The following is a 20,000-nucleotide window of genomic DNA, read 5'->3' as shown; positions in this document are numbered from 1 at the left end:
AACCGTGTCAAGTACGTCGTCAGGTACATGTACGGTAAGTCGCAGCTCTCTTCGTATTACTTCTTACCTTCTTCCTTCTTCCTTCCTCCGTCTTTCCTTTTTTGCCTTCACCCCGCATGTAAACTCCAGGCTTTCATTCCACTTTCTCATAAGATTTTTCTCTCTTTCTTTCTTTCTTTCTTTCTTTCATGAAGTCAAACATTTTTTTTCAAGACTACTTTTCCATTTTAATTTTGCTAATTTTTTTTTTTTCTTTTGTCTTTAAGTCACATGCCCACTCACTTTGCTTTTACTTTCTTTCTTTTTTTTCTTACGTCTTGTCTCTTACCCCTACACATTCTTCCTTGATTCATTTTTTGCTACTTTATTTATTTATTTATTTATTTCATTTTATTTTATTTTATTTTATTTTATTTTATTTTATTTTATTTTTTTTACTGTCTGAGCTTCACGTCCTCCCCCATAATTTCTTATGCTAGTCAGATTTTCATTATTTCACACGTTTTTTCCTTCGCTATCTAATAATAGATATATTACGATCATCTTTTCCCCATGCCTGTGTAGTCGTTTCAGTTTCAGTTTCAGTTTCCCTTTTTCTCTCATTAACTTTGCCTCAGAATTACAAGTATATCCGAATGAGTGAGATTTTGTCTACCGTTCTATTTTCCCTCTACGGCGTAGACAAGGATATTTTTTTTTAAACCAGTGTTGCCAGTTGTTGGTGCCTCTTTTTTTTTTTTTCTTTAGATAAAATGTAATGGTGAAAACGCTCTCTCTCTCTCTCTCTCTCTCTCTCTCTCTCTCTCTCTCTCTCTCTCTCTCTCTCTCTCTCTCTCTCTCTCTCTCTCTCTCAGCGAGTTAGAACTAAAACATAAGGACAGCGATCTGAAATGGAAAGAGAAAGGCATCAGAAGAATCACAAGACAGTAAAAGAATAACAAAGAGAAAACGAAGGGCAGAGAAAACAGATGAAATATTCAGGAAGTGGCTGTGCTGAAATTTAATGACGAACTACTCCCTTTACTTCTTGGGCTGACTGTAGCGAAATGTGGCCTTAGACGGCATTGAAGCGAGGGAACCATTTACTGGGAGAGGCCAAGCATAATGCCCAGCGGAACTCCGAACGGAGGCTCTTTGCGTGGATGTTGTGTTCTTTTGTTCCAGTCTAGAGACAATGCAGTGAAGACCACGCCGCGGTATGAAGAGAGACGAGCACTGGAGGAAGTCAAGGATAATGATAGCGAGAGTTTAGTAAAATATTTAGTGAATTGAGCTTCTATTCCTCCTCCTCCTCTCTTTCTTTACTCTTTCTTCTTTTCTCCTCCTTCTTTTCTATTCTCTCTCTCTCTCTCTCTCTCTCTCTCTCTCTCTCTCTCTCTCTCTCTCTCTCTCTCTCTCTCTCTCTCTCTCTCTCTCTCTCTCTCTCTCTCTCTCTCTCTCTCTCTCCAGCCACACTCCTGGGCCCCGAGTCTTGCTCCCAATTAACCCGTGACATTTCCCATTTTTAGACTGATAAAAGTAGGAAGCCCTGACGGAGAAACCACCTTCAGTCTATTTAGGGCTTATGGCGAGTTTTCCTTCCTTGCTGCTTTGCTCTCCTTTATATCTAAACTTGGAAGGGTGTGAGACTCAGTACCCGAACGTCTCGTCTCCCTACTATGTTATGACTTCAATTCCTCAAACTTTGGAGAGCAAATAGATCTTTGAATCTCATCGCTCAGCTCCATCAGTGAAGTAAATAATGTGTGGAAAGTATTTGTTAAAGTTTTCGTTTACTTCTTCGTATCCAGAGCTCGGCGTGGAGGGATGAAGTCAGGTAAATGAAGATAAAAAAGGTGTCCTTTAAGAATCAGGGTCGTGTTTTTAACTTCAGACTGCCAGTGAATGAGGGAATTAAAGCGAATGGTGACAAAGTTGACGTAATGGAAGGAGTTATTTTGAGATGAGGAAGTTAACAGATCGATTTCTCTCCAGTATTAAAGATGACCAAGGCTGTCACAGTGGGGAGTGTGTGAGGTGCGCAGACGTGGCGACCGCTGCCCTCATGATATATTCAACGCCTCACAAGTACATTGCGGCCAGAAAAAGAGAAGTTAAATTCTTTCACTTCGGTGTCTCTCCCCATATCAAGTGTTAGTCACTAGTCTCATTCCCTTACCTGTTCCTCCTGTAAGTATGACCTGAAACACAAATACAGATATTCTGTAAATTTGCAAGGATCAGACAGTTGTCACTTGTTACTGCCCTGCGTCTCAGATTGCTTGCCTCACTACCTCTACGAGCCTCCGCAGTCACACTAGGCCACCCGTACCACCTGTTTCTGCGCGGTATAAAACTTCCTAGAGCTGTGTTTGTTAACGGTGTCTCATCCCCCTTAATCGGCGTTCCCTCCCTCTCCTTGACTGATCAATATTCTTCGCTCTCCGACACCAGTCAAAAGTATTACTGTTCTACGTTTGTCTTGTAGTTCTCGCGACCTCCTTGTGTAGTTGAGGGAGTTTGTGGGTGGCATGATAGAACCTTTTCTGACTTACCTACGTAGACCAGCTTTTTATGTGCCTGAATCTTTTTTTTTCTTTCTTTCTTCTTTCAAGCAGTTCGTGTTGAATGCCCCGAGGTTAATATCGATCGCTAAGAAAACCTTCCCTTTCCTAGCCGTGATGGTGTTGCCGCCCTACTGAATGTCCTCGTGTACCAGACACTAGATTGAGTCCCTTCTCATATGCCCTGCTATTGTCTCCTGTTTTCCTGGCGTCATTTTTTACTCACACGCTGTTTTATTCAGTAAAGCTCGCTAGAAACTCGAGGCGGTACTACTCTGCAACATCTAAAGCTTCTTGTTTTGTTTTATTGAGATTTTTTCGAACAGTGACTAAGAACGAGTTAACCAAATAGAACAGATTGTCGGATCCACGGAGCTTCATTGCTAGTACTTCCCCACTGCTGATGCACGGTGCTCGCCTCTACCTTTAAGCCATCAATAAGTCACACTTTATTCAGAGCAGTGTTATTGAATACCTCCCGATCCGACTTTACCTTCCCACACACGCTCTGACGACATGTTTGTTTGCCTTCCCCGTCCACTTCCTCTTTTTATTGGGTCTTCTTCTGGTCTCCGTGTTACTTCCTGGTTGTTGTTTTTTTTTCTGTGTTTTTTTCTGTTCTTTTTAGTGTTTCATCCTTGAGTTTTACTTAGTTTCCTTTCTTTTTCCCTTTAGTTGTTGCTCTCTCTGTCCACTACCTTCTCTTATTTGTCTCCTTGTGCCCTCCATGTTACTTCCTGATGGTACTTTTTTTTTTTTGTTGTTGTTGTTGTTGTTGTTGTTGTTTCATTTCTTCGCTCTTCTGTATTCTTCTTTGATATTTTTAGTCGTATTTGTATTTTTCTTGTGTATTTACATCCGGTTCCCTATTTCCTCTTTCTCGTTATTCCTCTTCCTTTTCCTCCTGTTTTCTTCTTTTCTATCTTATTCCGCTTTCCTATACTCGTTTTTGCTCCAGGAGTTTCTCTTTCACTTTCACCTTTGTTGAACGCCAATCGCCCTTCTTTTCCTTTCCGCCGAAATTCAAACATATGCGTGTCCAGCTCTCACTTCTCGCGTAGCCTTTGACATTTTCCGAGACCCAGACACAGTGAGGAAGATGTAGTATGAGGGCAAAGCGGCAAATGGTACCGTTGACATCTTGACCAATATTTATGACACACCAAGGCGGAGAGTGGAAAAGGGAGTATTATTTTGAAAGTGTCTTCTTTCTTCCTCCGGTTATTATTCATTTGTTTCCTCTTTGCTCCCCTACGTGTCTTGGTGGCTCATTCAGTCACGTTACCCTTCAGGCTCCGCTAACTGCCTCTTTCACCTCGCCCTCCTCCCTTTTACCTGGATCCACCCCCTCTTACTCTCTCACCCCCTCTCACCGCCGCCCCTTGTAACCTCAGCGTCCCTTCTCATTATCTTGACTCTTCTCCTCCCCCTCCCTCACCCTCCTCGGCCTCTTGGGCAGGGACACGAGACACCATTAAGACCACCTTCAAACCATCCACATCTTTACGGCTTCAGGAAAAACTGCCTCGAGGGACCAAATCCTAAATGAAAGCTGATTTTTATTAGTTCACGTATGCCTTTCTGTTATTTCAAACTCCTCTTTGAATTCGTTGAGTTTTACCAGTTAACAGAGTTTGTTCACTCTGCAAAAAAGTATTATGTTGTATTTCTTTAAAGGAATTGTTTTGTTCAGTGGAAATCAGAACCGATATAACATTTTTTTTTCATTCAGTTTAGCTTTTAAATTTGATCATATTCCCTTACCTTTCTTCTTATATTTATCTTCTTGATTAACTTTTGCGATTTTCTTATTCTTTATTTCTTTATTTCTTTATTTCTGTTATTTCTTTTATTTCTTTATTTATTTTGTACTTATCTGTTTTATTTGTTTATTTTGTTTTGCTTTCCTTTCATAACCGTCTCACACACCTGCCCAGTTAGACTCGAGGGAGACTAATTTGAATCTAAGGGAGGAAGAGGAGGAGGCAAAACTTTTTTTTTTTCCAAACACCCTTGTATATCCCTGCCTCTTGTTCCTTCTTCCTCATCCCGCTACTGTGTCCCAGTTCCACACCTGTTACACCTGTATACCTCCTCCCCAGGTGCGCCCCAAAGTATTCTGAAGGCATTTTCCTCTCCCTTTTATCTTCTGAATGCACGTCACTCTAGCGTTTGACAGGTGAAGGACGCACTTAATAACTCTGTCTTTACCTTACCTAACGGACAGGTGAACGGACGGGCATGAACGATAAGCACACAATTCAGATGAATCTCCGCCTTCTTTCACATCTACTTCAGTCTACCTGAGAATCTTCACTAACGGGTGGTAGTGGTGGTGGTTGGCTTTATTTGTGTACAAGTTTAGCATTTCCTCAGTGCAGACGAGGCCAAGTTTCAGTAAGGTTGCCAAGCCCATTGTTACATTGCCCACCTATGAGTCGCCGCTGTTTCCCGCCATACGCTGCTCAGAGTTTGATGTTCTCATATTGCCCTCCATGTTCCGCCGAGCCCCGATTGGGTTTCGTAGTTATGTAAAATAGATTCTCCAAGAAGTGACACGTTCCTGGCCTTCTTGCTAGGTACAGAATTTTAACTCAGTGCAAGAATAACTGTTAGAGAGAGAGAGAGAGAGAGAGAGAGAGAGAGAGAGAGAGAGAGAGAGCACAACCACAACATACAAGAGGAGACTCAACTTTGTCACGCAACTGTCAATGCTTCTCGCGCAAGTTGAACCTGCAGAGTTAATTTCAGACCTACATCGCCCCAAGTATCACTCCATGCAGGATTCGATCCCTGAGGTCAGCAGCTCCTCCTTCGCTTTATTACGGGCAATGTCACATATAAATCCTCTTCTGTCACTCCCTCTCTCGTCCATATTCCTCAAGCAGTGAACTCTTCGTTAAACTACAAGTAGAGAAAATATCCTATCTACTTACCCCGCCGTGCAGCGTTTAGTGATATTTGTGCCACGGAGTCGTTAGTTCTGCATTAGCTTGAAAGTATCAGCACATGTAAGAACAAGAGTCACGGAAAGGTTGTGTTGGACGAACAAAACGTGTTATGACTCCCGACAGGACATGTAGACATGCCACTGGTTTTGTTCCTCGCTCAGTACCTCACCGATGCTTCGGGATGGGAGTTGCCGCACTTGTACCCCGCAGCGTTGAAGAGTTTCCTATTGGCAATGCGTTTCTAAACTCTATTAAGGAAACTTGCACGTTAGAGAGAACTGAATTACAATCACTGATGGTTAGAATTTTTCGATTTCTTCCTTGTCATCCTGAATATTCTGGCATTCATTTCATACACTCGCTCAGTGATATATATATATATATATATATATATATATATATATATATATATATATATATATATATATATATATATATATATATATATATATATATATATATATATATATATATATATATATATATATATATATATATATATAAAATTTTTGTAATTACCTCGGAACCATACACAAAAAGTATAAGGCATCAAAATGAACACACTGCAGGTTGAAAGAGTCTCGGGCACACGAGTAATAATCAATACCGCGGAACGGGCCGACCGAAACGACCACCGCCACGTCACTGATTGGGGCCTCTTTGCCGCGGATTACTGGCACGGAAATTGATCGTGCCGTCAGTCGCGTCTTCGTTCTTGATGCAAGGTCGCTGAGGATTTCCGTTTGAATTTTGTTGTGAAGTAATTAAACAGATTCGATCCGTTTCCAAGACGAGACGAATGTCACTTTGGTTACATTTCCGTCTTACAGTAACCCATATCTCCTTCGAGGAAAACGCATACAGAGTCGCATCGTTTCTTTATATATCACGTCTTTACCTTGTCCTCCTCATTGTCCTCGTTCCCAATGGAGGCAACAAGAAGAATAGGTTCCTGGTACTGTGGACTTTAGCAAACATATTGATCCTGGCACCCACCATTTTATCGATAGACGGGACCCAACACCCTCCGAAATAGTCTGCCAAATCCTTTATTAGGCTCAGGAGGAGTGTGGCGTTATTTACTGTGCTCTCCAGGCGGTGGATCTGAAAGAAGATTGTGGTGCTCACCTCGATCTGTTGATTGATGATTGTAGGTTTATGGACCTTATGGTCACTCACACACGCACTCACCCACACGCACATGCACGTAAGCATTTTAAGACAATTGTTCTTTTTCATTTTTAACCACGAAAGCGAACGTACTCGTAAACATAATTGTAGGAATATGTTATGCCTTCTTTTTAGTGTAGCGTGTGGTGTGACGGAGAAAATGACTAAAATAGAAGAAAACTATACATATTTCCGGTGAAAATTACATCTTTCTCTTTTCTTTTCTCTTCAGACATCGACAACAATGGCTACCTCGACAAGAATGACTTCGAGTGCCTGGCGCTGAGAAACACACTCATCGAGGGCCGCGGCGAATTCAACTCCGACGCTTACGCCAACAACCAGAAGATCATGAGCAACCTCTGGAACGAGATCGCCGAACTGGCTGATTTCAACAAGGTAGGGCTGAGGGGGAGGTGACGCAGCTCGGAGGAAACAGAGAGCTCGTTCTGGAATTACGACTAAGTTGCTAGATATCTAAGTAAAATTTCAGCGAAGTTCTGAGTAGAGTGAAAGGAAGGTCGTAGTCATGACTTTCTGGTAGCTTAATGTACTGCTTATTAGTCCTAGAAGTTTAAGGATAGAAAAATTAAGATTACTCTCTCTAAGTTTAATGGCGAGTACACGCACGGATTGACCATAGGCACCAGTTGATTGGCTACTTTTGATGGAGTTTTAATAATCTGTCTTCATCATATACTGAAATAAGCTGGTATTCTAATTCTCCTTTAGTACACAGAAGTCTCCCACCTAGTCATGTGCCAAAGCCAAGAAATCTTTGCCATGATGATATGTACAGGATGTAGGGAAGTAGTTAAGTAGTTTTGAAAGGCGTGAGCTGTGGTAGGGGCTTGGCGGGACTCTCCAAGGAGCCACCGAGCCGTGGATTGGCTGAGAGGTGCACGTGTGCTGCATAAAGGTGTACTTCACTAGAAAAATTATAGTCGTCGTCACCGTTGATGACCTATATGTAGATGTGGTGACATTCAGTATATGTAGGCAATAGACTGTAGGGCTTCCTTTGAATATATTTTCAACAAGCCCAGGATTTTTTTTTTTTTTTTTTTTTTTTTTTTTTGCGAAACTTAACTGAGTCTCGTTGCGGTAAACACGCGAGGTTGGTGGTAGGCAGAGTTATTTTAGCTTTTACAGCACAGGGATGTAGTGGAGGAAGGGGTGGCGGTGCTTAGGAGAAGTATCAAAGGCGTACACTGACCCGAGAGAACTATCCTTTAGTCCATGGATGAGGAGCTCCTTGTGTAGGATGCACACTGCTGTTTACAGGACGGTCAGGTCACTGTGGACGAGTTCAAACAAGCCGTCAAGAACCTGTGTTGCGGCAAGAGCTTTGATGGTTTCCCTCCTTGCTTCAAGACTGTCATTGGTCGCCTGTTCAAGACTATTGATATCAACGGTAGGTCCAGCCAGTGGTGACGCCGGAGCCCGCGAAGCACTAACCGCCGACAGCCGCTACTTACCCGCTGCGCTATAACTGTGTGGTGTTGCGTCTCTGAATCACAACTCCAACATGTCCGCTATAAACGTTAGGTGTCTTCTAATACCATCAACGCTGCCTAAATCATGTTCAATAACGGTCTTTGTCGCTCCTCACCAAGCACACACACACACACACACACACACACACACACACACACACACACACACACACACACACACACACACACACACACACACACACACACACACACACACACACACACACACACACACACACACACACACACACACACACACACACACACACACACACACACACACACACACACACACACACACACACACACACACACACACACACACACACACACACACGAGTATAATAATTCTCTAGAACACAATATCCATAATAGGACATTTGTAATTTATAAAAAGAGGTTTACTTGGGTCCTGGCTCCACCTGTTGTGCAAGAGTAGTGCTGGTGCGGTATTTGAAAATGAAAAAAGAGCAATAGATATTTTTACGCGCGCCAAAACACCATAGCTTTGTAGTCCACATCACATGTTAATTCAGACTTTACTGTACTCGTGAATGCAGATTATAGACCACCGATTATAGATTCTGCTTATCGTTAGATAGCAACTATACGACCCACAGGATGATAATTCATCTACAGACACCATGGAGATGTCTGTCTCAAGGTCCTTTATTTTGTGCACCACGGGAAAGCTGTCGCGGCTCCTCTGCTGGCGTTCTACGTTGCCAGCTTCCTCGTTTTTTCTTCCTTGCATTATCTTATCGCTTACAGGACGGTGAGGTTACTGTCGACGAGTTTAAGCAGGCCGTTCAGAAACACTGCTGCGGCAAGTCTTTCGCCAACTACCCTTCTGCTTTCAAGAGTTTCATTGCCAACCAGTTCAAGACTGTTGATGTGAACGGTATGTCTTAATACCTGCAGATTGGCGTGCAACAATGTGCACCCTCACTCCACCTTGACAGTAACACTTCACTTCTTTGACCTCCCGCCCCTCCTCTTGTTTATAGGTGGAGGTGGCTGCTAACGCGATTTTACTTCCCGCAACTTGAACACCCACTTTGTTGTGCCTAGCTCGGGAGGTCTCTGCGGGTTGTGAAATTACACTTCAGCGACGACCTGAATTTAAGCTTAACATTTATTAGTTTCTTGTTTTCTTTTCTTTTATTATGATTCACCTCACAACTACTGACATGAACGGAATGTCTCGGCATTCTTCCGAACTTCACACCACATGTCACTCTGACCAGGACATGTGCCAGACACGACGGACACGACAAACTTCCCAGGACACATCCAGACTCAGGTCGACAGTTCCCATGATCCTGCCTACCTCCCAACCCTCACTTGAAACTACTTCCAGGATGGGGAAGTTTCCGGCGAAGAATTCAAGCAGGCTGTCAAGAACGCTTGTGTCGGCAAGAATTTCGATGAATTCCCCAATGCCTTTAGGGTGTTCATTGTAAATCAGTTTAAGACTGTTGATGTGAACGGTATGTTTCACCGATTTATTCATCTCGGTCTCTTTTGTGTAAGGTGTTTTTTTTTTTTTTAGACTGCGATTATTCTAGTCTATCACTTCCATTTACCTTCCATTTCTAAATCAACTTCTCCACAAGTCTCAGACCAAGCACATAGTCCGAGGCTCCTAAAAAGCAAGCATACCCCGCCCACTCAATCTCCTCTTAGATTCTTCACTAGGAGAGTCCGTTCCGGGTGTCACCAAAGGCTATAAACGGTATTCATAGTTCCCCTTGTTGGTTCCAGGACGGAGAGGTGTCAATTGACGAGTTCAAGCAAGCAGTACAGAACGTTTGTGTTGGCAAGGACTTTCCATCCTTCCCAGTGGCTTTCAAGTCGTTCATTGCTAACCAGTTTAAGACAGTTGACGTAAATGGTATGTTATAAAGGACGCACACAAGAGATTGAGATCCCAGGCGTCATGTTTGCCTGTGGAACCCCCGTCTGGAGGGGTATCTCTTGGTAGTCCCGACTGCAATGTTCCTTATTTTGTATTCCAGAGCTTAAAGCTTAAATATAGCCAGATGCATATTTAGTTGCAAATGTACGAAAATTGGCACCACATACCTGGATCTGTAGACCCTCAGTGTATCGTAGACACTCCCAGTAGACGTTTCCCGTTAGCGTCCCTCCTGCATACACTGTTGTCTCGGTAACATGTAGTAGGTAGTTCCCCTACTAGAAGCTTTCTGCAGTATACGATATGGTACACACATTTTCATGTAACACAGCGTTGTTGTTCTTTGTACATATAATGAGAAAATACTTAGACACATAACTACGAATACAACCGTGACTTTATTAAAGAACAACGATCAGTCTTTCATACTATTATTATTTACTTTTACCTTTCTGTAAATTATGAATACATTAATACCCAAAATATTAAATGCTAGTCTGTTACATTCTTAATTCCGGCCTTCGTCACTTTTAACCTGGATGACACGAATTTCGCAAATGCATCCATCTAGGACTGATATGTCTTGGATTTTTGCTTCATTGTACATCATGTTCCACCCTTAAATCTATGGAACCGAGAATTGTCACTGAATAGATACACAAAACAATGAAATTAATTTTCATAATCCAGTATCCGGTTCACCCTAACTCTATCCATACGGTGTCAAACTATAATCCCGTGTCTTCCTCTACTCACCGTCTATCATTTCTTTTATTCGAATCTGCAAGAAGCTTCCACGGTATTTTCCCCACTCCTTTTCTTGATGTTTGAAATTATTTACATTAGACACAAATTTTTCAATCAATGTATATTGTGCATGTTGGTATTATTTGGAGCAATGCTTTTGTGAGGTGTGATTCCCGTTTGTTCTTATTACTACTATTACTACACTGTATTTTTTTTTTCAAGAACTTGAAAAAAAAAAAAATTCAGTGTAGTAATAATAAGAGCCACGAGAAGCCATCCCAGCATGATGGTCACGGCTCATCCTTCCTCCTCTTTTCATTCTATCGCCCCTCACTTAGTTTTCCATGATTGTTCAGTTGTTATTAAGTTCACTGTTTTATTTATCTTTTTCCCAAATAACACAACCAGGGCTCGAATTTACTTTTGTCACTCTATAGATGTCTTAGCTATATGCTAGCACTGACTGTTATTCTTTACTTACATTTGAGTCATAAAATTTGAAGGACTGTCTTGCGTTTCATGAAGTGAAACACGGTGTCAGCTCTAAATATCAGAATGTTGAACTACAGTCACAATACATAAATTCCTGCTCTGGTATTCCGATCGTTGATGAACCATTCTGAAGAGTTCCTGTAGTCATTGAGTACAACCTGTAGTGGATCGCTCGTGTGCTTGCCGTGAACTGCCAGTTGACACGTGTCGGCTGTTGCAGGTCATGATTAATACCTTACTGACATTTGTTTTCGTCAGCATCACAGCTTCCAGACATCCAATGCCCGTCTATCAGTTGCTTGTCTGCAGCATCTGTCTCTTTTTTCCCAAACTATGCTTGCACATAACGTAAGTTAAAACACATGTAAAACAGAGGCTTCCATCAGCTTAGTCTTTTTGAACATAACTTAGACATCAGAGAACGTTGTTGCATTATTTTACCCCACTTCTAAGCTCCATTTTATGAATTGCTTTCTTGACAATAACCTAAGAGACACTTAAATTTTGTTGTTACCACAAGGCATCACCACGGTTTTTGGTCTTCATTCACCTTGTATTAATGTGTCGCCTCGTCCACCACAGGTGACGGTCTTGTTGGCGTTGATGAGTACAGGCTGGACTGCATCTCCAGGAGTGCCTTCTCCTCCGTTAAGGAGATTGATGATGCTTATGCCAAGCTCTGCACTGTGAGTACTTGTAACTTTCCTTTCTCTTACATTTAGTTAAAAAGTATCCGAATACTCTATAATCGAAAACATTTACATTGAGGTTGTTTAAGAACGGATGAAATACAGAAACAAACAGTCAGAGAATCTGTTTTTACATTAGATTAACTAACTTATTCAGTCAACAGCTACTTGAGATTAAACAGACATTTATCAATTAACACTTCCATGTACGAGTAAGTGGAACGAACATAAAAGGTACGCGCTCTATAAGTTAAGAGAGGGCAGAACCAGGCGGTCGTATTGAGAATGATAGTAAGAAAGTAGTCTATAAATCACGGTTGCTCCCACAGGACGATGACAAGAAGGCTGGTGGCATCAGCCTCAACCGCTACCAGGAGCTGTATGCCCAGTTCATCTCCAACCCTGACGAGAAGTGCAATGCCGTCTACCTTTTCGGACCCCTGAAGGAGGTGCAGTAAATGAGTCCCAGAGGCATCAAGACCCTGCCCACGTGCGAGGCCCTACGCTGTGGGTGGACATCCTGCACACTCGCAACCTGGGCTGGCCTAGCGCCCGCCCCTCCACACCCAGCAGTGCCCAGTTCCTCGCCGCATCATTTTTATACTCGTCTCCCTTTGATGCCAAGCTGAAGTACAGGCAATACCATCTCTGCCTGTAACAGCCGACCTGACGATCTGGAAGTCCCTAGCCAGACTCCTGGATTGGGGACCCGCCCTGCCCCGGCCACCCCTCCACCTTTGGGTTTCTTCTGGCCAGACCAACACCAGGCAAGATCGTCTACTAACACGATCACATACTTTTCTCTTATTGTCGAATAAACGTTGAAATGTTTTAGCTCATCTATATTTTTTTCCTTCCATAGCAGTAAGTAAAAGATGTGGAGAGACTAGGTAATATCACATAATTCAATATATATATATATATATATATATATATATATATATATATATATATATATATATATATATATATATATATATATATATATATATATATATATATATATATATATATGAAACAAAAAAAGGAACGTGTGTATATATAATGTGCATGCTATCGAACTACCAAAAGAAGAGGGAATATTATCAAAATTCATTCCTTGTTATTAATCGCTCACTACTCACAAGTATTTACTTACGAGCGAAACAAGTGCATTGTCATTAGATTGTGAAGATTGCAGTTTACAATAATTTTGTTCTATTTGTTCGTTACATGATGCAGTATGCAATAATTGTCATGAATCGAAGGTTGTTTTGTTTATCCACTTGTTTGTCTATGATGTCACCCTTTCAGGTGGTGGCCACGAAAAAAGCCTCTTCAGTTGGCCATGTCCTTTTGTCCCATCATTTCGAAGTAGATGACTATTAAGAATTGCTTCTCATCAATTAATAGTTTAAACCATAAATACCACGCTAGTATATCTCTTCATATTCTATGTATTATGTACTAATGTCATATTAATTTACTACTTTACATCATAAATAGATAATGTCATGAATGTTTAAGGCACTTTTTCGTTCTTAAACAGAACATAACAACAACAACAACAACAACAACAACAACAACAACAAAGTGACTATGACAACAAACTTAAGCTAGAATATGATTACGTTCTAGCTAGCACACGTGTCTGAAGTGAAGGTTGAAGTAAAGTCCTTAGATCACTCATTCAGTCAGTCAGTAAATAAATACAAATCAATGTTCTCCATAGTATATTCTACTGGAAAAGACATTTTGATCGATTAGGTCATGAATGTCGATTCTCGTGGGCAGCTGGAGAAGAGACGTCTGCTGGAAGACGAATACGCGGGACTTGTGTTGATAAATTCGGAGAAGGGTAAACGCAATACATTTCCGTCGCAAATGTCTTTCTCAGAGATATGAAACACTTCTTATGAACACAAATCGGAGGTCGATTATCTATATCCTTCCTTAGCCGCACGCAGTTTTCTTCTATAGTTACTACACCTGCAGGAAAAAGTGTTTGTTTCCATTGCGTTTGCGTGAATGAGGAACTGCAGGACTGTAAGACTCACTGTAAAGAAATAAGACTTGCATTATCACCAAAATACCTTACAAAATTGGGAATGTTCTGCCTTGCCTTATTGAATTCTGATTATGCCTTACTGATTTTCCATCACCACTCAGTCAATCGTTTGAATCTTAGTGCGTTGCGCGAATCACGTCTCTCAGGTCTGGCTGCCATTGTATATTCAACCTGTGTTTCGATCTGTGCTGTTCGAGGAAGACTGTTCGAACATGGGTTTGGAAGCGAGTCTTAAAGTGCGTCTGCGTGAGGAGTGCATCACAGCCAATAAGAAAATTTTGTGGAAATAATCTACCAGTAACATGACTGCGTGGGACTAGGGAAGGCCAATGCCAAGCTCGGGATCTCTATCCTCATGTGTTTGTTGTGGTCAGTGCTCCTAATCCTATTTCAAAGAAACTGCATTAATTTCTGATAAAAGTGACACGGCTCTGAATTTCTTTAAATCTCACTGTGGTATTGTTGTGAATCTCACAAGGACTGCGATATTTGAGGACATTCAGGGTTGTGGTGATACACAAATGATCTAAAGCGTCATGTCTTGACCGCGAGGAACGGGCAGGACCTGTGTTCGAGGATAAGGCAAGGTGAAATTTTGTGTTAATAATGTTTCTGTTATTTTGCACTCAGCCTATATGTACATAAGCAAGTATAGCGTAAGGTGTGCTTAGCTACATTAGCCAGGCAGTATTTGTAATCTCTCCCACTTCTCGATTTATGCTGGGTCAGATCAGATGAGACGGTATCGTCAGGTACGGATGGTTTTTGTAACAGCACAGGGCCTTGTTACTTCAATCTCCTTGTGCCACTGTCAGCTCCTTTTTCTGAGCATTCCATTGCGCCTTTCTTTAGTTCACTATTTCCTAAGTTTCTCTGATTCCATTATTGTACATAAAATATATTCCTTGTATTTCCAATGTCATCGTGGCGTTTCATTACAAGTGCGCCAGCCCTTTAAGGCAAAAAAAAAAAAAAAAAACCCTCTGATCCAACAAGCTTGAGGACATGGGGATTCAGGATTTTTGGGTATAATTGCAGTTTCCCCCAATAAACCGCACGTAAGTATGAAGTGTCTCAAGGTCTAGATCACACTGCTAGGAGCATTTCTAACCCCATATTATCTTGTCACAAACGAATAATAAGGCCGGGACGGAATTTGAAAGATTTACCTCAGTTTTTAGCTGGGATCCTATTTCCACAGTCATTGAAAGGATAGTGAGTGTGTTCGTGTGCTTGTTACCAATGCTGGAGTGTGTTCGTGTGTGTTATCAATGCTGCACAGACGCTCTAGGTGCGTGACTCAGTCACGTGTTCTGACGTTTAATGAGGATAGGTAAGGTTAGGATAGGTTAAGTTAGGATAGGTAAGGTTAGGTTAGGTTACCTTAGCTTTCTGGTTGTGTTCGAATATATTAATGGTGGGGGTTCAAGGGGGGCACAGCCCCCTGGTTATAATAGTTTTTTTGGTTTGCTACATTTAAGAAATTTCCTTGACTTCTAGGGAAATTTCCTTACGTTTTCAAAGTCTATATATCACTCGTATTTGGCCCCCCCAAAAAAAAACCTGGTTCCCCACAGGCCCCAAGCTTGCTGGAGGGGTTGGGGGGGTGTAAGTAGAGATTGGGGATATTGGGTAAAACTACAAATTTACCGATTTTTGTTGAGGAACGCAAAAAGAAGTGAAATAAATGCGCGAATAACTCGAAACTCTCATTTTTTGAGAGGGAAAGCAAATATAACTACTAAAATGTGGCCCCCTAACCTTGCCTAACATGTGGGCAGCATTCTCATGGGTTCCTTTGACCTAAATTCAACCAAAATTCTAAATTTGGTCATATGTGAGCTGTGTATTATTCAAACATAAGATTTGGGGATCCGCATAAAGTGCACTTCAATAAGTTATTGGTTATATATGTTGCTTTTGCTACAGCTGTTCTTATATGACCATGAAACTTTAATGTAGGATTGATAGTTATGCCAAGGTGAACAGCAAAGGAATTCACTGAAGGTGTTTTACCTTTGCTCTATTATGTGTGTAAATAGTCTTGTGGGGAAGGGTACTAACTAAAACTTGCATCAGAGAACCAAGAAAAAGGAGGTTAAAGTTGCCAATCATAGTAACTTTTTTATCAATACAAAAATTTATCAAAAAGTTAATGAGCATGGCATTCTCATCAGCACTGAAGTGGAGAGTGGGATCTGTAGGCTAACAAAATGTATATATTGTAATCAGGGCTGGTGCTCGGAATTGCGGGGTCCAATTAGAAAACTGATGGTGGGGTCCCTACTCTACAAAAGTAAAAATTTACATATGTTTATATTTCGTGGAATAATAATTTCTCATTCTTTGTTTCAGGTTTTCAGCAATGGTTTATTCCTTTTAGAATACAGAAAAGGCTTCAAGCAGTAACTCTGTCACTGCTGGCATGTAGGGTTCAATTTTATAAAACTGGTCAAATAGGCTTAAAACCAGCCCTGAATATAGTTAGGTCAATATCCAGTGCAAATGTTGGGAATTTTTATTCTCCATGTGTAGGAATTTGATTAATACTGTTGTGGCACCCACCACTTCCATCACCACCCACAGCCGACCAGCCATTAGTAACACACCCAGACAGGCAGCAACTCACACAGAGAAGTCAGGACAGCACTCAGTCCATCACCAAGTGCCACCATGCAAGTGGAAGCAATTCACAGGGATTGGCATAGTGGAGTGTGAGGCAAGAAGGACATGCAAAGGCTATATGCACAATGTAGGCATATATTTCCTCACTAGAGAACAGGGCACAGTTATCTCATGTCTCGTAGGACACCATGGACACAAAAACTCACACCAGACAGAGCACCGAGTCACTTAGGTGTCCACACACACACAAGGTGAACCCAATGCAGAAGCACAAGACATGTCTCCAAGCAAGGGCAGTGGCTGAACATGGTGAGGTCTCTCAGCTGCACTTTCCAGAAGCCGTTAATCCTCATAACCACAGGACGTCCTCTTCATGCAGTCCTTCGTGAGGTTGGCCCTCAGGTACACAGCAGACACCTCACAGAGGCTCCACCAGCCTCTGTTCCTCCAGCAGCAGGGAGGTTCCACAACCAGCTTGCCATCTACTCTCTGTGGTCTTCCTCTTTGCTGGCACTCCCTCTGGCCTCCACAGCACCTCATGCAGGCCACCACATTTCCAGGTATCAAACTCTGCTCACCACATGTACATCCACCTTCGCCTCAGGTCTGCTTGCTATGGCAACACAGATGCTGCTTCAAGACCCACAGGCACCAGACACCGCTGCTCTGCTCCACATCTTCTTTATGTCTGGCTGCCTACTTCACAGTGCCCTTCCTCTCCCGTATCTCATTGCTGACTGACTATCTCAATTACCTGCCTGGTGCCTCTCTCTCTCTTGCCTGTAAAGCATAGGACCTGGAAGTCTGGTGTGCCTTTCCTCGCTTCACAGTCCACAGTTATTTCAGAGTCATTAGCATTGCTTTTCTCTGAAAAAGGATGGTCATTTAGGAAGTATGTACTATGGCCCACTCTCTCCCAGTCAATAGGCTGCCTGTGAAATCAAACCACCACACATTTAGGCCCCTTTCACACAACACTACCTGTGGTAGGCATTGGTTCCACCAGTGTGCAAGGGTTAGTTAGCTGTAAGCAATCAGTGACTACCACTGACTCATGCCATCTCTTATGTTTGTCAATCAAAAGAATGGTATCAGAAGAGGAGCTGCTTTTTTTTGCTTTGCTGAGGAGGAGAAAGAGGAGACTGTTTCAAAAGAGAATCCATGTGCATCATATGCTTTCATCTAGAATGGACAGAGGCCTTTATCTTAAACATTACAGTGATGATGTGAAGAAATTCTTTTAATTTTTTCATATGAACAAGCCCTCATTTGAGGAACATCTAAGCCTGCTAATCCTGTAAAGTCCAGTGGATGGATCCCAAATTGCTGAGCATTTCTCTACTTCACAAATAAGATCTTGTTTGTTTAATCTCTTCCACTATCTTCCATATGTTTTCTCCATTCATTGTGGATTTCTGCTTCCTTCAAAATCTGACTTAACACTGAGAAGTAATGAATTATGGATGATGGTGGCATCATTTGGTGGCTTCATGTAAAAGCTGCCATTTGAAAAAATGTTCATGAATAAGTGGTGACCACCATGAGTCATGTCAACCAGTCACAAGAGTGCACTACCATTGGTGGTGGCCCCTCACCTGGGCATCTGCAATGGCCTCATATAAAAGGCTCCATTGCAGACTACAGGAAGTAACTAATGGAGTTGTGTGAAAGGGGCCTTAGAAGAATTAACTTATTTCCCTTAAAGTTGCAACATGGAAAGTTTAAGTATTTCCCGTATCTATATAATCATAATTGAGTTTTTTCTTTTTACTTTGTTTAATTTGCTATTCTTGTTCATATCAACGCTTAATTTAGTTGTTCCACACCTTAAATATTGTTTAAATGTTTTTGGTATATTCAAGTCTAGAAATGGTTAATCTCTTCCACATGATTACCATCATGCTGTTCATTTGACTTATTATAGATTTTCACATATTTGTTTTTTAGTTAATTTCATTGTAGCATATTGAGATCTTCCAATAAATTTTTATTCGAGATTTTTACTCTAAATTTCAGTAGGCATCATCCTTCAGGTTCATGTATTGCCTCTTGTACCAGTTTTCAAGGCTCCCGTTCCTCTCTCTCTCTCTCTCTCTCTCTCTCTCTCTCTCTCTCTCTCTCTCTCTCTCTCTCTCTCTCTCTCTCTCTCTCTCTCTCTCTCTCTCTCTCTCTCTCTCTCTCTCTCTCTCTCTCTCTCTCACGCACGCACGCACGCACGCACGCACGCACGCACGCACGCACGCACGCACGCACGCACGCACGCACACACACACACACACACACACACACACACACACACACACACACACACACACACACACACACACACACACACACACACACACACATTTTTCCTTTTTTTATTTCATTGTAATTATTCATTATTACATTTTTTTTTTTTGCAGTGTTTCATATTCTTGCCTTTCTTCTTTGGCATTCCTTCCTGTTCTATTATACTTTCTCCTCTTGTTCATTCTTTGCTATATCTCTTCTTTAAGTAATGTAGATTCAATTCTTTCTGCTTTCATCCCTTTATTTTCTTCAAGTACCTATCTTCTGTTTTTTATAATTTTCTCCATACTCTCCATCCACACATCCTCCTTTGGCTTATTAAAGTCTTTTCTAAAAACCTGATATGTTCCTTTTTTAATGCTTCCTACTTCACATCAGAGTTTTCAGTTACTTTAGATTCATGACACTTTACTACTGGCTTTAAATTTTAACATTATTATTATTATCAATGGTGTTATAGATAAAAAATGCTATTATTTTCATCATTAAGCATATTATCAAAGTGGGAGTATAGCCTTTCACTTATGAAAGCAAAATCAGCATTACTCTTCCCCCTTCTCTGTTCCCTAGTTCTTACACCCTTGCATCTTTCATCAGTGTTATGTAGTTTTGGGTTCTACCTTTTCATGAGTTCCATCACATATATACCATTCTCATGAAGCTGTTGTTTCTCTTTAGACCCCAAATGTACATTGAAACCCCAGTCACCATTAGTTTATCATCTTTTGCCTCTTCTGCTCTTCTTTCCAATTTTGACCTAATTCTGAAGTTTCTATGCTGATCAAGTACATCTATCCATATATATATATATATATATATATATATATATATATATATATATATATATATATATATATATATATATATATATAAACTGCTTCTTCTACTTTCATTATATCATAATTATCCACTGGTTTGCAACATTATTCTATTGGGTTCCCTCTTTAGCAGGTCCTCAGGCTTCCCTCTTTAGCAGGTCCTCAGGCTTCCCTCTTGTCCCACATCTCCCTCATCACATATTATTCTAAGA

General features: G+C 41.3%; 1 protein-coding gene across 4 annotated transcripts in view; it reads left to right on the top strand.

Annotated features, from left to right (window-relative positions):
- Nucleotides 1–12,840, top strand: part of LOC135100679 (sarcoplasmic calcium-binding protein) — an 18,867-nt gene extending 6,027 nt beyond the window's left edge. Inside the window, exons 2-6 of one of the 4 annotated variants that reach the window (XM_064003828.1) lie at nt 1–34; nt 6,897–7,063; nt 9,925–10,054; nt 11,900–12,003; nt 12,336–12,840. The exon at nt 1–34 is cut by the window's left edge and continues 22 nt beyond it. In XM_064003828.1, the coding sequence (XP_063859898.1) occupies nt 1–34; nt 6,897–7,063; nt 9,925–10,054; nt 11,900–12,003; nt 12,336–12,464 (564 nt within the window). In that variant the 3' untranslated portion in view covers nt 12,465–12,840. Of the gene's footprint in view, nt 35–6,896; nt 7,064–7,948; nt 8,079–8,931; nt 9,062–9,520; nt 9,651–9,924; nt 10,055–11,899; nt 12,004–12,335 lie in introns of all 4 variants that reach the window. The other 3 variants (XM_064003829.1, XM_064003827.1, XM_064003826.1) reach the window with 3 other exon arrangements.
- Nucleotides 12,841–20,000: the final 7,160 nt, after the last annotated feature.

The sequence above is a fragment of the Scylla paramamosain genome, chromosome 5 (genome assembly GCF_035594125.1).
Source record: "Scylla paramamosain isolate STU-SP2022 chromosome 5, ASM3559412v1, whole genome shotgun sequence".
NCBI classification, from domain to species: Eukaryota; Metazoa; Arthropoda; class Malacostraca; order Decapoda; family Portunidae; genus Scylla; species Scylla paramamosain.
This window is presented reverse-complemented; position numbering and strand designations above follow the sequence as displayed.